This window comes from Chiloscyllium plagiosum, unplaced genomic scaffold (assembly GCF_037043375.1).
Source record: "Chiloscyllium plagiosum isolate Xiang-an unplaced genomic scaffold, Cpla_swu_hap1 HiC_scaffold_2, whole genome shotgun sequence".
In the NCBI taxonomy this organism is placed as follows: Eukaryota; Metazoa; Chordata; class Chondrichthyes; order Orectolobiformes; family Hemiscylliidae; genus Chiloscyllium; species Chiloscyllium plagiosum.
The window spans coordinates 6,440,473-6,464,097 of record NW_028270140.1 but is presented as its reverse complement, the minus strand read 5'-3'; the positions used below and the strand labels follow the sequence as shown (position 1 = coordinate 6,464,097).

The 23,625-nt window shown below is 41.4% G+C and overlaps 1 protein-coding gene across 7 annotated transcripts in view; it reads left to right on the top strand.

Moving 5' to 3' along the window:
* The window catches only part of LOC122564092 (zinc finger protein GLIS3-like), a 577,543-nt gene that overhangs the window by 132,754 nt on the left and 421,164 nt on the right, over positions 1-23,625 (top strand). For all 7 annotated transcript variants that reach the window (XR_015759424.1, XM_087994473.1, XM_043718678.2 and 4 more), the window contains one exon: positions 18,465-18,660. Coding sequence is in view for 6 of the 7 variants with exons in the window: in XM_087994473.1 (XP_087850599.1) it covers positions 18,465-18,660 (196 nt within the window). In the remaining variant the exon portion in view is untranslated. The remainder of the gene's footprint in view (positions 1-18,464; positions 18,661-23,625) is intronic.

Sequence of the window (23,625 nt, the reverse complement as noted above, 5' to 3'; positions counted from 1 at the left end):
TTAGGACAACATATAAATATCTGGACATATAAACCTGAGAAGGAGAAAAAATCCAAATAGTCCGTGAGGATTACCCAACATCATGATGATTAGAGAATTGAGATTACATTCATCTGTCTCACCACTGCACCTATGTAATCTCCAGTAAATGGAACCCCTGATAACTTTAGCACAAAGTTTGGTATTAGTCCAACCTGTTTCCATAATATATCTCACTATCTACAGGATGAGTGTAAATTCTTTGTGGTGTTTGACAACTGTAATGAGCTGAAGTGATATGAATACAAAGCTATTTATTTCCTGGAACAAAGTGATAAATTAATTTTATTTATACACAATTGTTGAGGGCTGGATCTTTGTTAAGTAGATTTCACCACTAATTTACTCAGTTTGTTTTATTATATAATTGTTATGACATTGAAAACGTGTACTGTACCTTTGAGACTGTGAAAGCTGTTTTGCACTCAGAGCTTGCAGGCGCCTGTCATGTGACTGACTAACAGTCTCAGTCTGTATTGGAAACAATTTGGCTGTGAAACAAACACCTGCATTTTAGTTGCTGTTTTGACAACCATTTGAATTTAGCCAATCAGTTTAAATTATGCCCCAGGATCCTAAAACCCAATCAAGTTTGAATTTATTGTTTTTTGCCAACCTCAAACCAATGAGACGATCCGATGTTATGGGAATAAAGAAGCAGACATTTTGAAAGCTAGAAGTGAGACCAACTGCCATCGACAGAGTAAATGCCAGCAAAACACTCTCTATCAAAGGTACCTTTTTCATAAGAAACATCTTTGCAGCCGAAGAAAACCCGTGGGAGACAGACACTGATGACAGCCACTGTGTAGTTTTGACAATAAGTTGATGTAAGTGTAATATGGGCTTTTATTGGAAAAGTATATCATTATAGAGTTGGAGGCAGATAACAAGTATTTATGTGAAAGGTGGCTTAGAGTTGTGAATAGTTTTGTTTAATGTTCACTTTTAGAGTTAAAGAATAAATTGATATTATTTTCTTTAAATAGTGGAATTTGGGAGTTCTCTGTCACTCATATTTTAACAGATTACGAGGCGAGGTGAGCTTTTCCAGGTGTTTGGTTCAGTTAGCAGAAGGATTCACAGCTGTGTCCTAACAGTCTGGGGGTTCGAGTCCAGGGTTTAGACAGATCCAGTCTGAGATTTGGGGTACGAAAGGTCCCAGCAGATTTAAACACTTGCCGATTAGTGTACTAAATCTTTAAATAAAATTTAGGTGAGACAATTTGTTTAATTTCGATTACTTGTGATTGGTTGAATTAAAAATGGGAGAAATGGCTCTTAAAATTGCTAAAGCGGTTCTGGGGTTTGAAGATGATTCCTAAATTTGCCAAGAAACTTTAGAAAGACAGAAAAAGGTCATACTTTTAGAATTAGCAAATAGCTTCGAATTGGGTCTAACCAAGGATAGAAGTAAAGCTAAAATTGTAAGTAAGTTAGTCAAGCACTTTTCTAACTTAGAGTTAGAAAAGCTTAAATTATTTAGATTTAGATTTAGATTAGATTACAGTGTGGAAACAGGCCCTTCGGCCCAACAAGTCCACACCGACCCGCCGAAGCGAAACCCACCCATACCCCTACATTTACCCCTTACCTAACACTATAGGCAATTTAGCATGGCCAATTCACCTGACCCTGCACATCTTTGTGACTGTGGGAGGAAACCGGAGCACCCGGAGGAAACCCACGCAGACACGGGGAGAATGTGCAAACTCCACACAGTCAGTCGCCTGAGGCAGGAATTGAACCCGGGTCTCTGGCGCTGTGAGGCAGTAGTGCTAACCACTGTGCCACCGTGCCGCCCACAAAGCACAACCCACCCATTCCCCTACATTTACCCCTTTACCTAGCACTATGGGCAATTTAGCATGGCCAATTCACCTGAATTGCACATTTTTATGGATTGTGGGAGGAAACCGGAGCACCCGGAGGAAACCCACGCAGACACTGGGAGAATGTGCAAACTCCACACAGTCAGTCGCCTGAGTCGGGAATTGAACCCGGGTCTCTGGCGCTGTGAGGCAGCAGTGCTAACCACTGTACCACCGTACCGCCCACATTTACTAATCAATCCACCTGTGCCTGCGCCTAAGTCATTTATAAAAATGACAAACAGCAGTGATCCCAAAACAGATCTTTGTGGCACACCACTAGTAACTGGACTCCAGACTGAATATTTTCCATCAACCACCACTTGCTGCCTTCTTTCAGAAAGTTTTTAATTGAGGAAAATGGAGTTAGAAGATAGAGAAAGGGAAAGAAGAGCCAAGAGAGAAGAAAAGGTAAAGCCTTTGATAAGGTTCCCCATGGTAGGCTGATGGAGAGAATGCAGAGGCATGGAATTGAGGGTGATTTAGCAGTTTGGATTAAAAACTGGCTTTCTGAAAGAAGGCAGCAAGTGGTGGTTGATGGAAAATATTCAGTCTGGAGTCCAGTTACTAGTGGTGTGCCACAAGGATCTGTTTTGGGACCACTGCTGTTTGTCATTTTTATAAATGACTTAGGCACAGGCACAGGTGGATTGATTAGTAAATTTGCAAATGACACTAAAGTCAGTGGAGTAGTGGACAGTTTGGAAGAATGTTACAGGTTGCAGGGGGACTTGGATAAACTGCAGAATTGGGCTGAGAGGTGGCAAATGGAGTTCAATGCAGCTAAATGTGAGGCGATGCACTTTGGGAAGAATAACAGGAAGGCAGAGTACTGGGTCAATGGAAAGATTCTTGGTAGTGTGGATGTGCAGAGGGATCTTGGAGTCCATGTGCATAGATCTCTGAAAGTTGCCACCCAGGTGGACACTGCTGTTAAGAAGGCATATGGTGTGTTAGGTTTCATTCATAGAGGGATTGAGTTCCGGAGCCGCAATGTCATGCTGCAACTATACAAAACGCTGGTGTGGCCACATTTGGAATACTGTGTACAGTTCTGGTCACCCCATTACAGGAAGGATGTGGAAGAATTGGAAAAGGTGCAGAGGAGATTTACCAGGATGTTGCCTGGTCTGGAGGGAAGGTCTTATGAGGAAAGACTGAGAGACTTGGGTCTGTTCTCATTGGAAAGAAGAAGGCTAAGGGGGGATTTGATAGAGACATACAAGATAATCAGAGGATTAGATAGGGTAGACAATGAAAGACTTTTTCCTAGGATGATGACGTCAGCTTGTAGGAGGGGGCATAACTACAAATTGAGGGTGACAGATTTAAGACAGATGTCAGAGGCAGGTTCTTTACGCAGAGAGTGGTAAGGGTGTGGAATGCCCTCCCTGCTAATGTAGTCAACCCAGCCACATTAGGGAGATTTAAACAATCCTTAGATAAGCACATGGATGATTTTGGGATAGTGTAGGGGGACGAGCTGAGAATAGTTCACAGGTCGGTGCAACATCGAGGGCTGAAGGGCCTGTTCTGCGCTGTATTGTTCTGTGTTCTATGAGAGAGAAGAAAAGGAGAGGGAGAAGAAAGAGAGAGAGAGGAAGAAAGAGACAGAAGATTCTTAGCAGAGCAAAGAGGGAGGAAAAAAAAAGAAAGAGCAACAAAGAGAGAGAGAAGAAAGGGATAGAGAAAGAGAGACAATAGAAAGAGAAAACAAGAGAAAATTTGAACTTCAGAAGTTGCAACTTAGTCAGGAACATCAAGTTAACAGGATGGAGATGAAGAGAGAAGGTAGTGATACATACAAATATGTTAAAACACTGCCACATTTTGATTAGAAAGGTGTCAAATCCTTCTTTATTTCATTTGAAAAATTGGCTCGGCAGATGGAGTGGCCAGAGATCTTGTGGGTCATGCTTGTTCAGACTAAACTGTTAGAGCTAGCGAGGCATATGCATTGCTGTCAGATGAGGTGTCAAGAGATCAAGAAATTAAACAGGCTTTTTTAAGTGCTTATGAATTGGTACCAGAAGCATATAGACAGCGATTCAGAAACACAAAGAAGGAACCAGGTCAGACTTACGTTGAGTTCGAAAGAATTAAACAAAGTAATTTTGATAGATGGGTGTGTACCTTAAAAATAGATAAAACCTATGAGGCTCTAAGAGAGATTATTCTGCTGGAAGAGTTTTAAAAACTCATTTCCTGAGATGATAAGAATTCATGTGGATGAACAGAAAGTTCAAGAAGTGAGAAGGGCAGTAGAGATGGCAGGTGAATATGCATTCGGGCATAAAGCAAAGTTTAGCTTCCGGCAAGAATTTCATCCTGTGAGGGATAGAAATTGGCTGAAAAGGAGATCCTACATTACAAGACAAAGAGTAGAGCACACTGATAATAGTTTACCACAGGTGAAAGAAGAGGCACAAGAGGGTGAAAAAGAGGTGAAAGACCTCAGGGGTTTACATTGTAGTAAAGTGGGACACATAAAGTCACAGTGCTGGTCAATGAAGAAAGGCACGGTGAGAAAAGATGTGGTAAAAGAGGCTCATCCAGTGTCATTAGTGAAATTAGTAAAGGAAACCCAAAGAAAGGTCTAAGAGTTGAAGGAGAGTACACAGCCTAGGCAGGGGCTAGGTTTGGAGTTAGTACCTGATCTCTATAAACACTTCACCTCTGTGGATAAAATTTACTCAGAAAGAACAGAGGGAGAAGAGAAATAAGCTATAATTTTGTGAGATACAGGATCAAATCAGACTCTAATAATAAGAGATGAACATATTTGAACTCTTTCTGACATGTTACCGGAGAGAGTGGTAATTTGTGGGATAGATGGACAGAAATTTAGTGTTCCCTTATTTAAGTTCAGGTTGGAATGTTAACTCAAGACTGGGGAAGTAAAATTAGGAGTGATGGACAGAGTGTTAGTTCCAGGTTAGTGCAGAGGAGAAATGGGCAGACGTGCACCAGACTGTGTTGCCGGTAACATACAGCCAGGAAGTGTTACGGGTAGCACATGGTGAGTGGCATGGTGGCACAGTGGTTAGCACTGCTGCCTCACAGCGCCAGAGGCCTGGGTTCAATTTCCGCCTCAGGCAACAGTCTGTGTGGAGTTTGCACATTCTCCCTGTGTCTGCGTGGGTTTCCTCTGGGTGCTCTGCTTTCCTCCCACAGTCCAAAAATGTGTAGGTTAGGTGAATTGGCCATGCTAAATTGCCCGTAGTGTTAGGTGAAGGGGTAAATTTAAGGGAATGGATCTGGGTGGGTGGCTCTTCGGCGGGTCGGTGTGGACTTGTTGGGCCGAAGGGCCTGTTTTCACACTGTAAGTAATCTAATCACATAAAATGCCATCAGGAGGTCACCTAGGTGTAAGGAAGACTCAGGTTAAGGTACAAAAGCACTTCTATTGGCCTGGACTGCACAAGGTTGTGGTTAACTTTTGCCATACATGTCATGCATGCCAGATGGTGGGTAAGCCACAGGCAGTAATAAAACCAGCACCTTGTTACCAATTCAAAGTTTGTGCAAAGATTTGTAGCTCGGGTGCTCGTTGTTGTGGTTCTGTTCGCCGAGCTGGAAGTTTTTGTTGCAAACGTTTCGTCCCCTGGCGAGACGACATCATCAGTGCTTGAGAGCCTCCTGCAAAGCGCTTCTTTGATGTTTCCTCCGGTGTTTATAGTGGTCTGTCCCTGCCGCTTCCAGTTGTCAGTTTCAGCTGTCCGCTGTAGTGGTTGGTATATTGGGTCCAGGTCGATGTGTTTGTTGATGGAGTTTGTGGATGAATGCCATGCCTCTAGGAATTCCCTGACTGTTCTCTGTCTGAGGCGAACAGAACCACAACCTTGTTACCAATTTCTGCATTTGAAGAACCTAACACATGGGTTATGATTGACTGTGTAGGTCCCCTCCCTAAAACTAATACTGGGAAACGGTACTTGTAACCGTAATGCTTGTATCTACCAGATTTCCTAAGACAATTCCACTGCGCAGTATGAAGGCAAGAAGGGTGGTTGTTATGAAGATGTGGGTGTACTGTACCTTTAAGAGAGTAAAAGCTAGCAGTGACAGCACCAAGCGTTCTCAATAAGATACAATGTAAAATGTGCTCCAGCTACTGGGCTAGCTAGTTGCCTGGGAACAACAAAACAGATTCGAATTCAGCCAATCAGTTTAAATTAGACCCTGAAAAATACCAAATCCCAGTCAAGTATATTGACAATCTTAAAGGCAATCACACAATCTGATGCTTTGGGATATAAGACTGGGGAGAATTGAAGAGTTAGGAGGAGAACTGCCACCAGACTAACAGCTGGAGACTGCTAGTCAGAACTGTCTGAGAGGTACCTGTCTAGATAAGGAGTTTGCACAGAGAAAAACCTCAACACTGACCTGGAGAGCCAATCTACCGACGAAAATAAAGAGAAGATTCGACCACTGGCTGGTTTTAAAATTTGAATTTTCCTGTAAATCGTAATCGGGAGTTTAATCGGACTAGTATTTTAGAAGGAAAGGTAACAGGTAGGTTAGAGAAAGGAATTGTAAATAGTTGTTAGTTAGGTATTATCTGTTATACTTTAAGAATTAAAGTTGTAAATTTTTACTTTAAATAGTTCTTGGCCACGTGAATTTTTACAGATTACCGCAGGGGATCAATCTTTTCTGTGTTGCTGGTTTTAAATTAAGCAGGAGGATTTACCCTGTCATAAAAGTGGTAGAGGAGTTAATAGCTTTCTTCATGCACCATGGGCTACCCAGAGAGATTCAATCAGATTAAGGGACTAGTTTTACTGCTAGGTTGTTTACGGAGGTCATGGATAGCTTAGGCATACAACACTTTAAATCAAATGCATATCATTCTGAATCCTAGGGAGCCTTAGAAAGGTGGCATCAGACCCTGAAGACTATATTAAGAGAGCACTGTCAGGTTTACCTGAATGACTGGGATAAAGGTATCCCATTTGTATTGTTTGCCATTAGAGATGCCCCAAATGAATCAACTCAGTTTTCTCCCTTTGAGTCAATATTCAGACATGAAGTGATTGGGCTTTTGAAAGTAATTAAAGAAAAATTGACAGGACCGAAGTCCGAGATCTCACACTTGGATTATGTATCTGAGGTGAGGGAGAGATTAAGTTGGACCTGTGAGTTTGCTAAACGGCACCTGAAGAGGGCACAGCATAGCATGAAGCAGGTGGCAGATAAAAACTCTGAGATTCTGACATTTTCTCAATAAAGATGCCAGATGGAAAAAAGCTGCATCAGGTATTTTGTGTGAATATGTTGAAGCCTTATTATAATAGAGACAGGGAACTGAAGAAACAGGTGTTAGTTACTACCCTGCAGAGTGAGGAATTAAATCCAGATGTTGTGGGGTTTGATGGGCCTTAAATTATGTTAGACAATGAGCAAGTTCATGAGGAGTGGGATAGGTGAGTGAACTATCTGGGTCAGGAGCAAAGAACACAGTTGAAAGGTTTGTTGCAGCAGTATGAGGACATATGCAGATACATGACGGGGAGGACTAATACTATCGTGCATGAGGTGTAAGTTGGACACGCTGTTCTGATAGAACAACATCCCTACAAGCTTAATCCTTTCAAAGACACACAGGTCCAGAAGGAAGTGGATGCGATGCTGAACAAAAATATCATCGAACCGAGTCAGAGTGAGTGGGGTTCGCCAATCGTGTTCGTCCTAAACCTGATGAGAATCAACAATTTTGTATGGACTATTGGAAGGTCAATGCCATAACAAAATCAGACTCAAACCCAATACGAAGATTAGTGAACTGTATAGAGAAAGTTGGACAAGTCGCTTATATCACCAAGTTGGACTTACTGCGATTATTGGCAGTTATCTTTAACAGAGATAGTGAAAGAAGTTTCTGCATTTGTAACCCCAAATGGGCTATATTAATTTATAGTGATGTCGTTTGGAATGAAGAACGCACCAGCACATTCTGGATGACGTCGTGATCTTTAGTGAGTCATGGAAAGATCACATGGTACGGTTGTCAAAGCTCTTCGAATGATTACGAGAAGCAAAACTGGTAATAAGCCTAAAGAAAACTGAATCCATGAAAGCAGAGGTGACATTCTTGGGACATAACATCGGTCATGAAAGGTTTACCTCAAGGAAAGCAAAGACAAAGGCCATCAAGGAATTTCCACAACTACCCTCAAAGAAAGAGATGCTTCAATTTTTGAGACTAAGTGGATTCTATCAGAAGTTTGTTCCCCACTTCAGCAGCATGGTGACACTGCTAACAGATTTACTGAAGAACAACACAAAATTTTGGTGGACAAAACAATGCCACGAGGCATTTGACAATTTAAAAGCAGCATTAACCACGGCATCAGTTTTAGCTACACTAAAACTTTTGAAACCATTAACAGTTGCAATTGATGCTAGTGATTTAGGAATTGGAGGTGTACTGCTACAGGAAGATGATGATGGAATTGAATGACTAGTTGGTTACTTTTCAAAAAAACTCAACACCGACCAGAGAAAATACTCTGCCATTGAAAAGGAATTATTGAGTTTGATACTGGCCTTCCAACATTTTATTGTTTACATGACAAACAACGTGTCAGAGACAGTTGTGTACATGGATCATAATTCTCTTACATTCTTGATATAATTTAAAGACAAGACTCCAATGAAATAGTCTCATATTTTTATGTTAATTTACAAATTGTACATGTTGCAGGTTGTAAGAATGTGACAGCAGATGCATTATCGCGGATTTAATGGATAAAGTACAGATAACATTTAAAAGGCATCTGGATGCGTGTATGAATAGGAAAGGTAGAGAGTGTGCAAGTCAGGCAGCATTCGAGGAGCAGGAGAGTCAACGTTTCAGGCAAAAGCCTTTCATCAGGACATTACATTCCTGATGAAGAGCTTTTGCTCGAAATGATGACTCTCCTGCTCCTCAGATGCTGCCTGACCTTCTGTGCTTTTCTGGCACCATATTCTCTATTATAATCTCCAGCATCTGCAGTCCTCACTTTTGCCGATATGAATAGGAAGGGTTTTGAGGGATATGGGCCAAGTGCTGGCAAATGGGGCTAGATTAGGTTGGGATATCTGGTCAGCATGGGCGAGTTGGACCAAGGGTCTGTTTCTGTGCTGTATATCTCTATGACTCTATGACTGTATAAGATTGAACAGATACCAATGCTTTTGTGTTATGTGTGCAGAAATTAATATGAATTTAGATTAATATCCTATATATTTCCTTGGAATGGGGGTTAAGAATTAGAAAAAAAATGATGTGATCTTTTTATTATGCTGGTTTACTTTTTCTTATCGGGGAGATGTTATGAAGTTGAAGGCATATAGTGTACCTTTAAGGGAGAATAAAAGCTGTTTTGCACTCAGAGCTTGGAGGCACCTGTCATGTGACTGACTAACAGTCTCAGACTGTACTGGAAAATTGAAAATATGTAATATTTGGTTGTGAAACAAACACCTGAGTTTTGGTTGCTGTTTTGACAACCATTTTAAGTTAGCCAACCAGTTTAAATTATGTCCCAGGATACTAAAACCCAATCGCGTTTGAATTTATTGGTTTTGCCAATTCGAACTAATGAGATGATCCAATGTTACGGGTATAAAGAAGCAGATGTTTTGAAAGTCAGACATGAGGCCAACTGCCCTTGACAGAATAACTGTCACCTTTGAGAGTAACTGGAACACATTTGCAGCAAAAGACCAAAGACAACCCGTGGGAGACAGACACTGATGACAGCCACTGTGTAGTTTTGAAATTAAGTTGATGTAAATATAATATGGGCTTTTATTGGAAAAGTACATCATTATAGAGTTGGAGGCAGATAACAAGTATTTACGTGAAAGGAGGCTTAGAGTCATAAATAGTTGTTGTTTAATGTTCACTTTTAGAGTTAAAGAGCAAATTGATATTACTTTCTTTAAATAGTGGAATTTGGGAGTTCTCTGTCACTCATATTTTAACAGATTACGAGGCGAGGTGAGCTTTTCTGGGTGTTTGGTTTAATTAACAGAGGGGTTCTCTGTATCTTCAGCTACACCTGCATGAAATCAAAATAATCATGGCGTGAAACATTGCTGTTTTAACTATTGTACAGTTTCCTTTCACTTACGATACAAAAAATTTGTAAAGATAGATCTAATTGTCTTTATCTATTTATATCAAGAACAAAGGGTCTGTCTCAATTCCACCTCAAACAATACAGCTGCCAGATGGGACCTTCTCTCCTTATAGATTTGATAACTCACCAATTAATCAACACTTCTTTCTCAGTGGGATACATTGGCTGCTCCCTTTAAAATGTGGCATTTTTGCATCTGCCCTGATGAACAAGTTTAAGTTTTTCCCATTCTTCAGTAATACTGTAATGTAATTGGGAAGGTGGTGGTCTAGTGGCGTTATCACTGGATTGTCAGTCTGGGGACCTGGGTTCAAATCCTGCCAAGGCAGATGGTGGAATCTGAATTCAATTTAAAACAAAATAACAGTCTAATGATGACCATGATTCTATGGTCAATACTTGGGTGAAAAACTCATCTGGTTTACTAATGTCCTTCAGTGAAGGAAACTGCCATCCTTACCTGGCCTGGTCTACATGTAACTCCAGACCCACAGCAATGTGGTTGACTCTTGATTGGCCTCTGGGCAGTTAGGGATGGGCAATAAGTACTGGCCTAGCCAACAGTACCCTCATTCCATGAATGATTGAGAAAAGCTGTACTGCATTTCCCTCCTGTTGGAAAGGATGGGCATCTGAGTGAGTCACTGCTGAAAACATTATTACAATTAACAATATTAAACCTCGGCATGTTCACCTTTACGTAATATTTTTGCTGGGGAGAGATCAATAGAGAGACAAACACACACACATAAAGGAGTGGGTTGAAAAGACGAAATGCTGAGTAAATGAGCTGCAGGGAAGGGAGACGTGATGGGAATAGGGGCTGTTTACTGAGTGCATGAATGTGGAAGAAGATGAAGGGCCAATTGAATGAGGCTAGTGGAAAGGGTCTCTGTGTATTATGACTGGGAAGAAAGGCCATACAGTGAGTAATTAGAGAGGATTGTAAAGAGGGGCTGTTGGGCGGCCGTAAGGGAAGAGAGAGGGTTTATCTTAATAGAATCACTCTAACCACGGAATGGAACAATGGGACAAAATTATACAATAGCCTCAGATTAATGTGCCCCTTTAGTTGACCAAGAATTGTATACGAAAAGCCATCTTCAGGAAAGAACTAAATGGGCATTATGAGCTGGCAGTGGGAGTAACCTGCAACAGTATTAACAATTGGAGTCAGAGACTCTTACAGCCATTAACATTGTACTGAGCTGTTTTACATCAGAGGCTATTCATATTCAGTCTATTTGAAATGGAAAGCATAGTTATCAAATAACATAGTTCAAATTAAAGCGAGTAAACAATTTACTTAAAAGATAACAAGATAGAAAATAAAAAATACGATGTAGAACAAGAAAGAGATCTTATCTGAAATTTTATTTAAATTTACATCAAAAGTTATTGTTGGAATTATTTTTCTTGAGGTTTTCATTCGGTCTTTAAGGATACACATGGGCAATCTTTTATCCCTCTTAGGTGCCACATGTTAACTCTATATTGTTAAAGATAGCTGCCACTGTAGAAGTAGGAATGAATGCAGTGAGAAGAATTTGTATGTTATATATCATTCCTCTCTGTATCCAAGGTAGAATTCAACACACAATCAACAGATTTATTTCCCTTAGGCAGACAAATTGTTATTAATCACATTTGTTCATTTTTAGACTTTCCAGGTTAAATTGTAGTCTTTTGATTTGATTACTTCTATATTCACTTTTAACATCCAACTTGAATATCTAAGAGTCTGACCTCCAGTAAAGCCTTAGTGTTGATTATGCAGTTACAAGTTCATAGAATCAGAGAGTTATAGAGGTGCACAGAAACAGACCCTTTGGTTCAACTTGTCCATGCTAACCAGATATCCTGAATAAATCTAGTCCCATTTGCCATCATTTGGCCCATACCTCTCTAAACCATATGACAATAAGACAAAGGAACAGAAGTTAGGCCATTCAGCCCATCGAGTCTGCACCACCATTCAATCTTGGCGGATATGTTTCTCATCCTCATTCTCCCACCTTCTCCCTATAACTCTTGATCCCCTTGATACTTGAGAACCTATCTGTCTTGGTCTTGAATATACTCAATGACCTGGCTTCCACAGCTTTCTGAGGCAGAGAATTCCATAGATTTCCCACTCTCTGGCTGAAGAAGTTTCTCCTTATCTCCATTCTAAAAGGTCTTCCATTTTCTCTAAGGCTCTGCCTACAGGTCCTAGTCTCTTCTACCAATGGAAACACCTTCCCAACATCCACTCTGTCCAGGCCACTCAGTATTCTGTAAAACCCTTCCTATTCATATACCCGTCCAGATGCCTTTTAAATGTTGTAATTGTACTAGCCTCCAACACTGCCTCTGGCAATTCATTCCATATATTCTGTGTGGAAAAGTTGTCCCTTCGATCCCTTTTAAATCTTTCCTATCTCACCTTAAACCTATGACCTCTAACTTTAGATTCCCCTACCCTGGGGAAAAAGATTATCTACTATATCCATGCCCATCATGATTTTATAAACCTCTATAAGGTCATCCCTCAGCTTCCGACATTCCAGAGAAAATAAAGCCCCAGCCTATTCAGCCTCTCTCAATAGCTCAAACCCTCCATCCCTGGCAATGTTGCAACAAGGAATTATGGATGTAGTTAACATGTACTGACTTGAAATTATCCGAAAGTTAGGTATGGAAAACTGGATACAGAATCTGAACTGTACCCTAACCAGTGAGCTCTTAAGGTCTAGCTTTTTTGCATTTATGTTTGGTGACATTATAAGAGATTAGAGTTTGCCTCAAATTGGGATTCAGTGTGGCACTGTGCACAGCAGAAATTGTTGATCAACCTCATTTGTTTATTCCTGATGAGCTGAAGACACCAGGTAGAGTCTCAGAGACAGCTCTCTGATTGTGGGGGCAGGGAGGAAAACAAGACTGACTCCAATCAGCTCACAGACTAAGGTAAGTTCAGAAGTAAGAAACAAATATAGTCATTTGAGTAAATATTTTTAAAATATGGCAGCCTTCAGCAATCCCTTCTAAGGACTGCTGGTAAGATCAATTGAAAATAGTAAGCATGCTGTTAATGATGATTTTAATAATTACAAAGATTATGTCAGTTATTACAATAAACTAATGGAACAGTGTGGACTAAGTACTGAGACCATTAGGTGCTGATGTGTTAACAAATAAATCGTGATGAGATCATTGATCATATGACTGATATCAGTCAGGGACCTTGTCTTTTTCATGACTATTGCTTTATCTATAGTTAGGAGAAAGTGAGGACTGCAGATGCTGGAGATCAGAGCTGAAAATGTGTTGCTGGAAAAGCGCAGCAGGTCAGGCAGCATCTAAGGAGCAGGAGAATCGACGTTTCGGGCATGAGAAGGGCTCATGCCCGAAACGTCGATTCTCCTGCTCCTTGAATGCTGCCTGACCTGCTGCGCTTTTCCAGCAACACATTTTCAGCTTTATCTATAGTTACACAATATAATAATTTCACCTCATTCCTTCTGCCTTCCTATTGCCTTTTGTGTACTCTAAAGTGCCTATGGAGACAAAGTACTTCTTTAGTATTTTGATTCCTTTATCAACCATAAGTATATATTATTGATTTTCTGTAAGCTAACCTCTTCTTAATTTAATGTTTTATTTTTATTTATTTATCAGTTCCTTTTACGTTGCTTGTCAGTCCTTATGTATTCTCTCCCTTACCTATTCCATTGTTTAAAATCTTATTTCCTGTTCTCTAAATTCAGCTTGTTTTCTTTTATGCACCTAAATTTTTCATATGCTTCTGTTTCAAGCTTCATTTTAATATTAATTTCTGTACTTATGCAAGGAATTCCATACTTTGATCATGATCTAGTTGTGTTAGGATAATATTGAAGATACTGGATTAGTGGTGCTGGAAGAGCACAGCAGTTCAGGCAGCATCCAAGGAGCAGCGAAATCGACATTTCGGGCAAATGCCCAGTGCTTTTGCCCGAAATGTTGATTTCGCTACTCCATGGATGCTGCCTGAACTGCTGTGCTCTTCCAGCACCACTAATCCAGAATCTGGTTTCCAGCATCTGCAGTCATTGTTTTTACCTCCTAATATCGAAGATATTCTCAGGAAAAGACAGGGAGGATAAAGCTTAATTGTTTCCACTGGTTGGCGTTCTAGAATTAGGGGGCATAGTCTGAGAATGAGGGCCAGACCATCGAGAGATGTTAAGAACCACTTCTACACACAAAGGATGGGAGATGTTTGGAACCCTCTTCCACAAATGGCAGTTGATGCTGAATCAGTTGTTAATTTTTAATTCTATAATAGATAATTGTTTGATAAGCAAGGGTATATGGAGTTAGGCCACAGATCAGCCATAATCTCATTGAGAAGTGTAACAGGCTCAAGGGACTGAATGGTCAAGCCCTGTTCCTATGTTCCTACATTCTGTTGAGATGAAACTGTATATAAACTAATGTGCGTGCTTTATGTTTACACATATATATATAAAAAAGATATATAGATATATTATTGTTTACAGCATGTTCAGATTCTTCAAATTCTAATTTAAATATATGTGTTAACCCATGTGTAGGAAGTTAACAATTAGCTTGTAAAAGCTTCCAGACCCATAATTTCAAGTAAAAGGAAGTTAAGCAGAGTTTCTATGGAATTTGCCAGAGGACTTACAGGGGAACTTTCCCAATTCTGTCTTTCATGTTTTATTCTGTGTTGGCAACTCATTCAAGAGAAAGTCTGTTCTTCTGACATTCTGGCACATGTAGTCAAGTCACTCATCATGCAAGTTGTCTCTGAAGTCCTGGCAGACATAACTTGCTCAGGAAGTAGCTGATTGAGAAGTTCTTCCAATCGCTTTTTCAGAAGAACAAATAGGATTGACCATGCACTGAACAGGAGGGTTTGTTTTTTCAGAAATAAGAGAGGTCAGCTAGGTAATTCTTCCTCACAGGCTTCTTGTTTCAACTTATTCCAGACCCCCAACCAGTCGCTGTTCAAATGGTCACAGCAGAGGTCTCCAGACCGTGCAGACGTGCAGTTATCACCAGCCACAGCAATTTTGGGAAACACAGTTGAAAACATTCTTTCTCTGTCCACAGTGACCTTTCAATTACTTCTTTTAAAGGAAGCTCTCTCAGTAGTTCCAAAAAAGTTGAATTCATTTTCCACAATTTTTCAAAATACAAGTTCTACCAAAAGAATTAAATATAAAACAACTTTGTTACAAAGTAGAGATGTTTATTCCTCCTTGGTTTCCCACCAACATTCACAATTGGATACAGCAGCACCGCTGTGATTTGCTCCATTGGTGGTGAGATTTCCTATGATGCCTCTGCCTGTTTAAGTTGATGTAAGAGATCCCATCGCACGACTTAAAAGAAGGCCATGGAAGATGTTCCTGGTGTCCTGGCTAATACCTATCCCTTAATCAACTTAACAAAAGAAAACAGATTGTCTGGTCATTATCACATTATTAATCACATTCATAATGAAAAGAATTGGAGGAATAACACAACTGAAGCATAAACAGCAGTACGATCTGATGGATGTCTTTGTAGTGATTGGAACCAGGTGGATCTCATTGATTGTGAGTTCCTTGATTGGAGTTGTTAACCTGGGCCAATCAGGAAACCTGGCTGTCACATATAAACAGGGGGTTACGCAGGGAGTGGAGTGCATTATTTCCCCCTCCAACTCTATTTTGATTTAATCCCTGCCCTCCCCTTCACTGTTTTGATCACACAGCACTGCCCTTTGATGTGAAGGGCAGTGTTTGTCACTGGCCACCCGGGTGTTTTCCTATCTTCCTGGTGGTGGAAATTGAATAAAGATTGGTGCACTTTGTGTCTTTCACTGTGTCTCACCCCTGCACACACACACCATGGGTGCTGGGGATAAAATAAGCACTACCGCACTTAGGTGGTAGTGTGGGGGTTAAAACAAAAAAAAAATCAGCACTCTCTTACAAAAAGAAAAAAAAAAGAAAGCAAAAAAAAAAACATAAACAGGGGGTTACGCAGGGAGTGGAGTGCATTATTTCCCCCTCCAACTCTATTTTGATTTAATCCCTGCCCTCCCCTTCACTGTTTGATCACACAGCATTGCCTTTTTTGTGAAGGGTAGTGTTTGTCACTGGCCACCCGGGTGTTTTCCTATCTTCCTGGTGGTGGAAATTGAATAAAGATTCGTACACCTTGTGTCTCTCACTGTCTCTCACCCGCACACACACACCAGGGGTGCTGGGGGGAAAAAATAATAAGCACTATCGCAGTTAGCCAGTAGTGTGGGGGTTAAAACAAAAAAGAAAAAAAATAACCAGGAGTTGTTTTGTGAAGGGAAAAATAAATAAATGGGGTTACGCAGGGAGTGGAGTGCATTATTTCCCCCTCCAACTCTATTTTGATTTAGTCCCTGCCCTCCCCTTCACTGTTTGAGCACACAGCATTGCCTTTTTTGTGAAGTGCACTGCTTGTCACTGGCCACTCGGGTGTTTTCCTATCTTCCTGGTGGTGGAAAATGAATAAAGATTCGTACACCTTGTGTCTCTCACTGTGTCTCACACCTACACACACGCACCATGGGTGCTGGGGAAAAATAAACACTACCGCAGTTAGGCGGTAGTGTGGGGGTTAAATCTAAAAAAAGAGAGAAAAAAATAAACAGGGGGTTACGCAGGGAGTGGAGTGCATTATTTCCCCTTCCAACTCTATTTTGATTTAGTCCCTACCCTCCCCTTCACTGTTTGATCACACAGCACTGCCCTTTGATGTGAAGGGCAGTGTTTGTCACTGGTCATTCGGGTGTTTTCCTATCTTCCTGGTGGTGGAAATTGAATAAAGATTCGTACACCTTGTGTATCTCAGTGTGGCTCACACCTACACACACACAGCATGGGTGCTGGGGAAAAAATAAGCACTACCGCAGTTAGGCAATAGTGTTGTGGGGGTTTAATAAAAAGAGAAAAAAACAGGAGGGTCGGGGTTCTGTAAGAAAAAATAAAAACAAAACAGGGGGTTTAGAATCTCCTCAATTCGGGGACTGACTCTGAGCTGGCTGGTCAAAGCTAGTGTACTGTGCACAAGTAAAGAAAGGGTGACTTGGTGATGGGATACTAGCCTCTGTGCAGTCATTTCACTGCTGTCCTAGTTATTCAATATGCATGTAATTTTTATACTGACTTCAGCACTGTAGACTTGTCTGACATATGAAGCACGTCCACAAGTAAAACATCCAACATAGGATGCTGCAGATGGTTGGGAAAGAGAGGGGGATTAAAATCAGCACTGACCTGGAATTGAATCACTGTCTGAATGTGACTTTCTGGTGCAAAATGAATGGAATAGCTTGGAATGATCACAAAGCATTCAAATAATTTATGAAGCATAAAGAAGCAGAAACATTTTTGCATCAACAAGGTATTTTAAATACAAACAAAATTATAGTGAGGACTTAAATTCTAGGTATTTAATTGAAGTGTTTAAGAGTTATCCCAACATATTTGGGATAAATAGTTTTAATATATATTGAGACCAGTAACAGGAATAAAAGCAATTTGGAGCACTGTCTTCATGCAATTATTCAATCATACAGGCACCAAGAATTGCATTTAAATAAATAGATTGAACAAATAAGTTAGTTTTAAAAAACATTGAGGTAGTACTGTTCTGCTAATGAGATATTTACACACTATTTTACCAGGTTTGTAAACTCAAGACAATATGGTAGGATGAATGGTAGAACAATGATGTATAATTACTGAGTATTATAAGTATTATGATTCATTATATTTTACACAGCTAAAAAAAATGTGAACTTGCTTACAAGTTATTTTATAGTTTAAGGGGGAAAGAAGTCATATTAATATAGTTTGCAGGGTTGACGATATAATGTGCTGGAGTTTTGCAATGGCAATGGTGACCATGCTGAAACAGTTCTTTTGGAAACCACTGTCCCTCCAGACATTCTCTGAACCAATTCCATCAGTAATGTTATTACATGCCTCTGGAGTGAGTGGGACTTGAACTTGGGTCTCCTGGGATATTAAGGACACTGCCACTGCACCACATGAGCTCCCCAACATTACCCCTCTGTGACAATAATAGACATTACTGGAGAAAATCTGCAGGTCTGGCAGTATCTGTGGAGAGAAAGTAGAGTTAGTGTAATGGCCCTTAGTCCTAAAGACCTGCTGAATTTCTCCAGCAATTTTTTTTTTGTTTCTGATTTCCAGCATCCATGGTTCTTGGTTTTATTTTAGTCTTTTCTCCTCTATTGTTTTGAGTCTGATTTGAAAACATGCTGTTATTTAACATATATTACAAAACTCGATATTTCTGTTCGTACGTTCATTGTGGTTGCCAACTAGTTTATAACATTTTGAAATATCCAGACTAACATTTACTTTTATACATACTTCAGGTAGCTCCGAGTTTGGACCACAATGCAAAGCCATTGGGAAGAGCACCAGCAACAATCTAGTGGTGACGAGCAGTCCCATGACAGTCCAGAGAACGGGACTTCTATCAAACCAGACAATTATCCAGAGCAACCACCTCAATCGCACTCTATATCGGCAGATGCACCCAAATCTAAACATTCCTGCGTCAGATACAAGGTCTTGCAATGATTTTGTTGTTTTAATTAATTTGTTGATTCATTGATCTTGTGGTTCCCTATTGTAATGCCATTTTAAAAACTCATCCATCTCTAATGTTACAAATAAGTGGCTTGAACTGAGAAAAGGAAAACCAACACAAAAAGATTTGAAATAGCTGAATTTTTTTGCACTCGGATCTGAGGGATGCACTAAAACAGGCTAGAACACCTGAATATCTGGTTTGTTGGGCATTTAATAAGGAGAAAGTGAGGACTGCAGATGCCGGAGAGTCAGAGTCGAAGAGTGTGGAGCTGGAAAAGCACAGCCGGTCAGGCAGCATCCGAGGAGCAGGAGAGTCAATGTTTCAAGCTTAAGCCCTTGAAAAGGAATATGGGGGAGTGGCCCAAGGAGATTGAGATATAAATGGGAGGGGAGTGGGTCAGGGGGAGACAGTAGCTGGGAATGTAATAGGTAGATGAAGGTGAGGGTGAAGGTGATAGGTCCGAGAGGAGGGTGGAGCGGATAAGTGGGAAGGGAGGTGGACAGATGGGACAGTTCAAGCGGGCGGTGCTGGGTTGGAGGGTTGGATCTGGGATAAGGTGGGGGGAGGGGAGATGAGGAAACTGGTGAAATCGACATTAATGACATGTGGTTGGAGGATCCCAAGGCGGAAGATGAGGCATTCTTCCCCCACCCTCCTCACCTCCATCTAAGGCCCCAAAGGATCCTTCCACATCCAACAGAGATTTTCCTGCACCTCCACACACGTCATCTACTATGTCCATTGCTCTCAATGTGGTCTACTCTGCATTGGCGAGACAGGACGCCAACTTGTTGAACATTTCATAGAACATCTCTGGGACACACGCACTAAACAACCCCACCACCCCTTGGCTGAACACTTCAACTCCTCCTCCCACTCCACCAAGGACATGCAAGTCTCGGGCCTTCTCCACCGCCAAATTCTAGCCCCCCGATGCCTAGAGGAAAATGCCTCATCTTCTGCCTGGGGACCCTCCAACCACACGGTATCAATGTCAATTTCACCAGTTTTCTCATCTCCCCTCCCCCCACCTTATCCCAGATCCCACTTTCCAACTTGGCACCGCCCCCTTGAACAGTCCTACCAGTCCATCTTCCTTCCCACCTACACACTCTACCCTTCTCTCCAACCTATCATCTTCACCCCCATCTTCATCTACCTATCACACTCTTAGCTACTTTCTCCCCAGCCTTACCCCACTCCCATTTATCTCTCAGACTCCTTGGGTCCCCCCACACCCTGATGAAGAGCTCATGCTCGAAACGTCGACTCTCCTGCTCCTTGGATGTTGCCTGACCGGCTGTGCTTTTCCAGCACCACACGTTTTGAAACGTTTAATATGGTCTAACCTTGGTCATCCTGAAACCATTTCTCTGTGCTCTGGTCTGAAGCATTTTTGGGAGGTTGTGTGTTTCGTCCTTTGTGCCAAAAAAACGCCAAGTATTTCATCGAATCCTACAGTGCAGATACAGGCCATTTGGCCCGTCGAGTCTATGTCAACCCTCCAAAGGGTATTCCATTGAGACTTGCCCCACCCATCCCCAAACCCCACATTCTCCATGGCCTAACCTGCACATCTTTGGACTGTAGGAGGAAACCGAGACAGACATGGAGAGAATGAGCAAATGCTACACCTGAGGTTAAAATTGAACCTGGGTGCCTGGTGCTGTGACTCAGCAGTGCTAACTACTAACTGTCCCAAAAAGCCTATTTGCTTAGTTTCTCTCCCATTTCCTGAATCTTAGTTCCAAAATCTCTTGTCTCTGCCTGTAATGGGTTTGTCATTTATCTGTTCTAATCTTTTTTCCTGTTACATTGTTACAATCCCTCTTCCACCATTTATCCAAGCTGCTTCAAAGCTCTGTTGGAGCAGTGTCAGCATGGAAACCTCATCTTAAGGAGGCTTAGGGTCTGTTCCACTATGACCCTAGTGGAAAGGATGGGCAGCGTTGTGTTCCTTATTCTGACTCTGCAAAGGTGCCATGTCTGGAAGGATTAGACCTGGCCTCCAAGCAGCCATCCCTGCATGACCTAAGGTCCTTGGAAGGCAGCAAGTACCTGTGAGTTCACAAGTATCCTCACATCATGTTGGGTCTGATGATATAGAACATAGAATAGTACAGCACAATACAGGCCCTTCAGCCCACATTGTTGTGTCGAGCATTTGTCTTAATCTATGATCAACCTAACCTACACACCCCTCAGTTTACTGCTGTCTGTGTGCCTGTCCAGCAGTTGCTTAAATGCCCCTAGTGTCTCTGACTACTACCACCTCTGGCAGTGCATTCTACACACCCACCATTCTCTGCATAAGGAACCTAACTCTAACTCTGACATTTCCCCTAAGCCTTCCTCCAATCACCTTAAAACTATGCCCCCTCATGACAGTCATTTCTGTCCTGGGGAAAAGTTTCTGGCTATCTACTCTATCTATGCCTCTCATTACCACGTACACCTCTATCAAGTCACCTCTCTTCCTTCTTCTCTCCAGTGTAAAAAGCCTTAGCTCACTCAACCTCTCATCATAAGACAAGCCCTCCAATCCAGGCAGCATCCTGGTAAATCTCCTCTGCACCCCTTCTAAAGCATCTACATCTTTCTTATAATGAAGCGACCAAAACTGGACATAATAGTCTAAATGTGGTCTAACCAGGGTTTCGTAGAGCTGCAGCAAAACCTCATGGCTCTTAAACTCAATCCCCCTGTTAATGAAAGCCAACACATCATACGCCTTCTTAACAACCCTATCAACTTGGGTGACAACTTGGAAGGATCTATATACGTGGACCCCACGATCCCGCTGTTCCTCCACACTGCCAAGAATCTTGTCTTTAACCCTGTATTCATCACTCAAATTTGACCTTCCAAAATGATTCACTTTGCATTTCTCCAGGTTGAATCTCTATCTGCCACTTCTCAGCCCAGCTCTGCATCCTGTCAATGTCTTGTTGTAGCCTGCAACAGCCTTCGACACTATCTACAACACCACCGACCTTTGTGTCATTGGCAAACTTACTAACCCACCCTTCCACTTCTTCATCTAAGTCATTCATAAAAATTACAAAGAGCAGAGGCCCAAGAACAGATCCCTGTGGAACACCACTGGTCACTAACCTCCAGGCGGAATACTTTCCATCCACTACCACATGTTGTCTTCTTTCAGACAGCCAATTCTGTATTCAGACAGCCAAATTTCCCTGTATCCCATACCTCCTAACTTACTGAATGAGCTTACCATGGGGAACCTTATCAAAGGCCTCACTGAAATCCACAAACACCACGTCCACTGCTCGACCTTCATCAACCTGTCTCGTCACATCCTCAAAAAACTCAATGAGGTTGGTGAGGCATGACCTGCCCCTCACAAAGCCGTACTGACTATTTTTAATCAAACTATGTTTTTCCAAGTAGTCACATCTCTAGCATATGTCCAAAATCTGGAAGTGATGGTCACAGGTAAATTGAGCACTGATGGAGTGGGAGTGTTTCCTGTTAATGAACTCTGCAGGTTGGTGACAGGCTGTTGTCAAAACAACCTGCGAGCATTTTAGTGCACTACATCGAGGGAAGACCAAAGATACTGGACAATGCCATTGCCTGTTTGCTTGGTTCTCCTCCTCATGGGGGAAGGGTGTAAACAGGTGTAATCTGGCAAAAAAAATCATAGATATATTTATGGGCCAGGAATTGAGACATGTCTCACAGGTACCCAATTGCTTTTTGTAATTACATTAAAAATAATCCAAACACCTGTAATCTTGATGGCTATTGGGATAGGATTCCCACTCAGCCCTTCAGAGAGTAAGCCCTCCTCCAGCAGATATCACACTTTGTCAACGGTGGTCAAGGGAGATATTGAATCTGTATGTGGTTTTCTGAGAGTGATGGATAATGACAGAGAGAGAGAGAGATCAGGATGGTACATGAGGTTTGGTCATTTTCTGCTGCCTCCTCGTGGGATCTTGCCTCTTGATGATGAGCACAGCAGCCAGTAGAGATGGTTGTTCTCGCTAAAGACGTTGTAATTGCTGTGCCATAGATCTCTGTAACACTTTCCTGCCCATTTCCAATATTCCTTATTTAAATGTGTCTCAGTGCATATTACCAAATCTAGAATAGCCGATTCTCTGGCTCTAGGGCTTGCTACTAAACTGTTGTGAAAACAATCCATGAGCACGCATTCTCGGGTTCCTTTGCCAATCTGATTAATTCAATCAATGTGTACATTAAAATCAATTATGGTTATTGTTATAGTGTTGTCAGAAGTACTTGTTTAAACTGTCCTACAGTGAAATCATTATGAGAGTGCTTCTAATATACTGCCACAGCTTTTAATATACTGCCACAAGTCTTCATATTTTCATTATTTGTTATTTCTACCAAAACTGATTCTACATCTTGATCTTTCTATGTAAGAGCATATCTCTGTAATTGTACTAACATCAACATTAATTAATAGACCTTCCTGTCTTTCTGAAATGTCACATATCCTACAATGTTATCCTGGTTACCTTGCAACCATATCTCCGTGTTAGCGTTCAAATCAGACCTATTTATATCTGCGTGAGCTGCCATTCATCCATTTTGTTACAGATGGTGTGCACACTTGGGTACAGAGCTTTAAGTTGTGTCTTTTTACTATTGCTGCAAACTCTGCCCTTACATGCTGATAAAATCCTAAATTTGTATGACCTGAGGCTTGCTGGTGCACTTAGAATATCAATTCTTTTATTGCTAGCTTGTTTCCTTGCCTTGTCCTCACTAATTTAGCCCATCGTCCCACTCTTGATCCTCTGCTCTATTATGTAGCTGAAATCCTTCTCTCCTGTACTAGTTGTACAACATTGCAGTACTGCTGTCCCAGGACAGCTCAAGTGAAGACCATTTAACGGCACAGTTCCCTCTTTCTTTCCTTAGTAATGATGCTATTGTCCTATAAA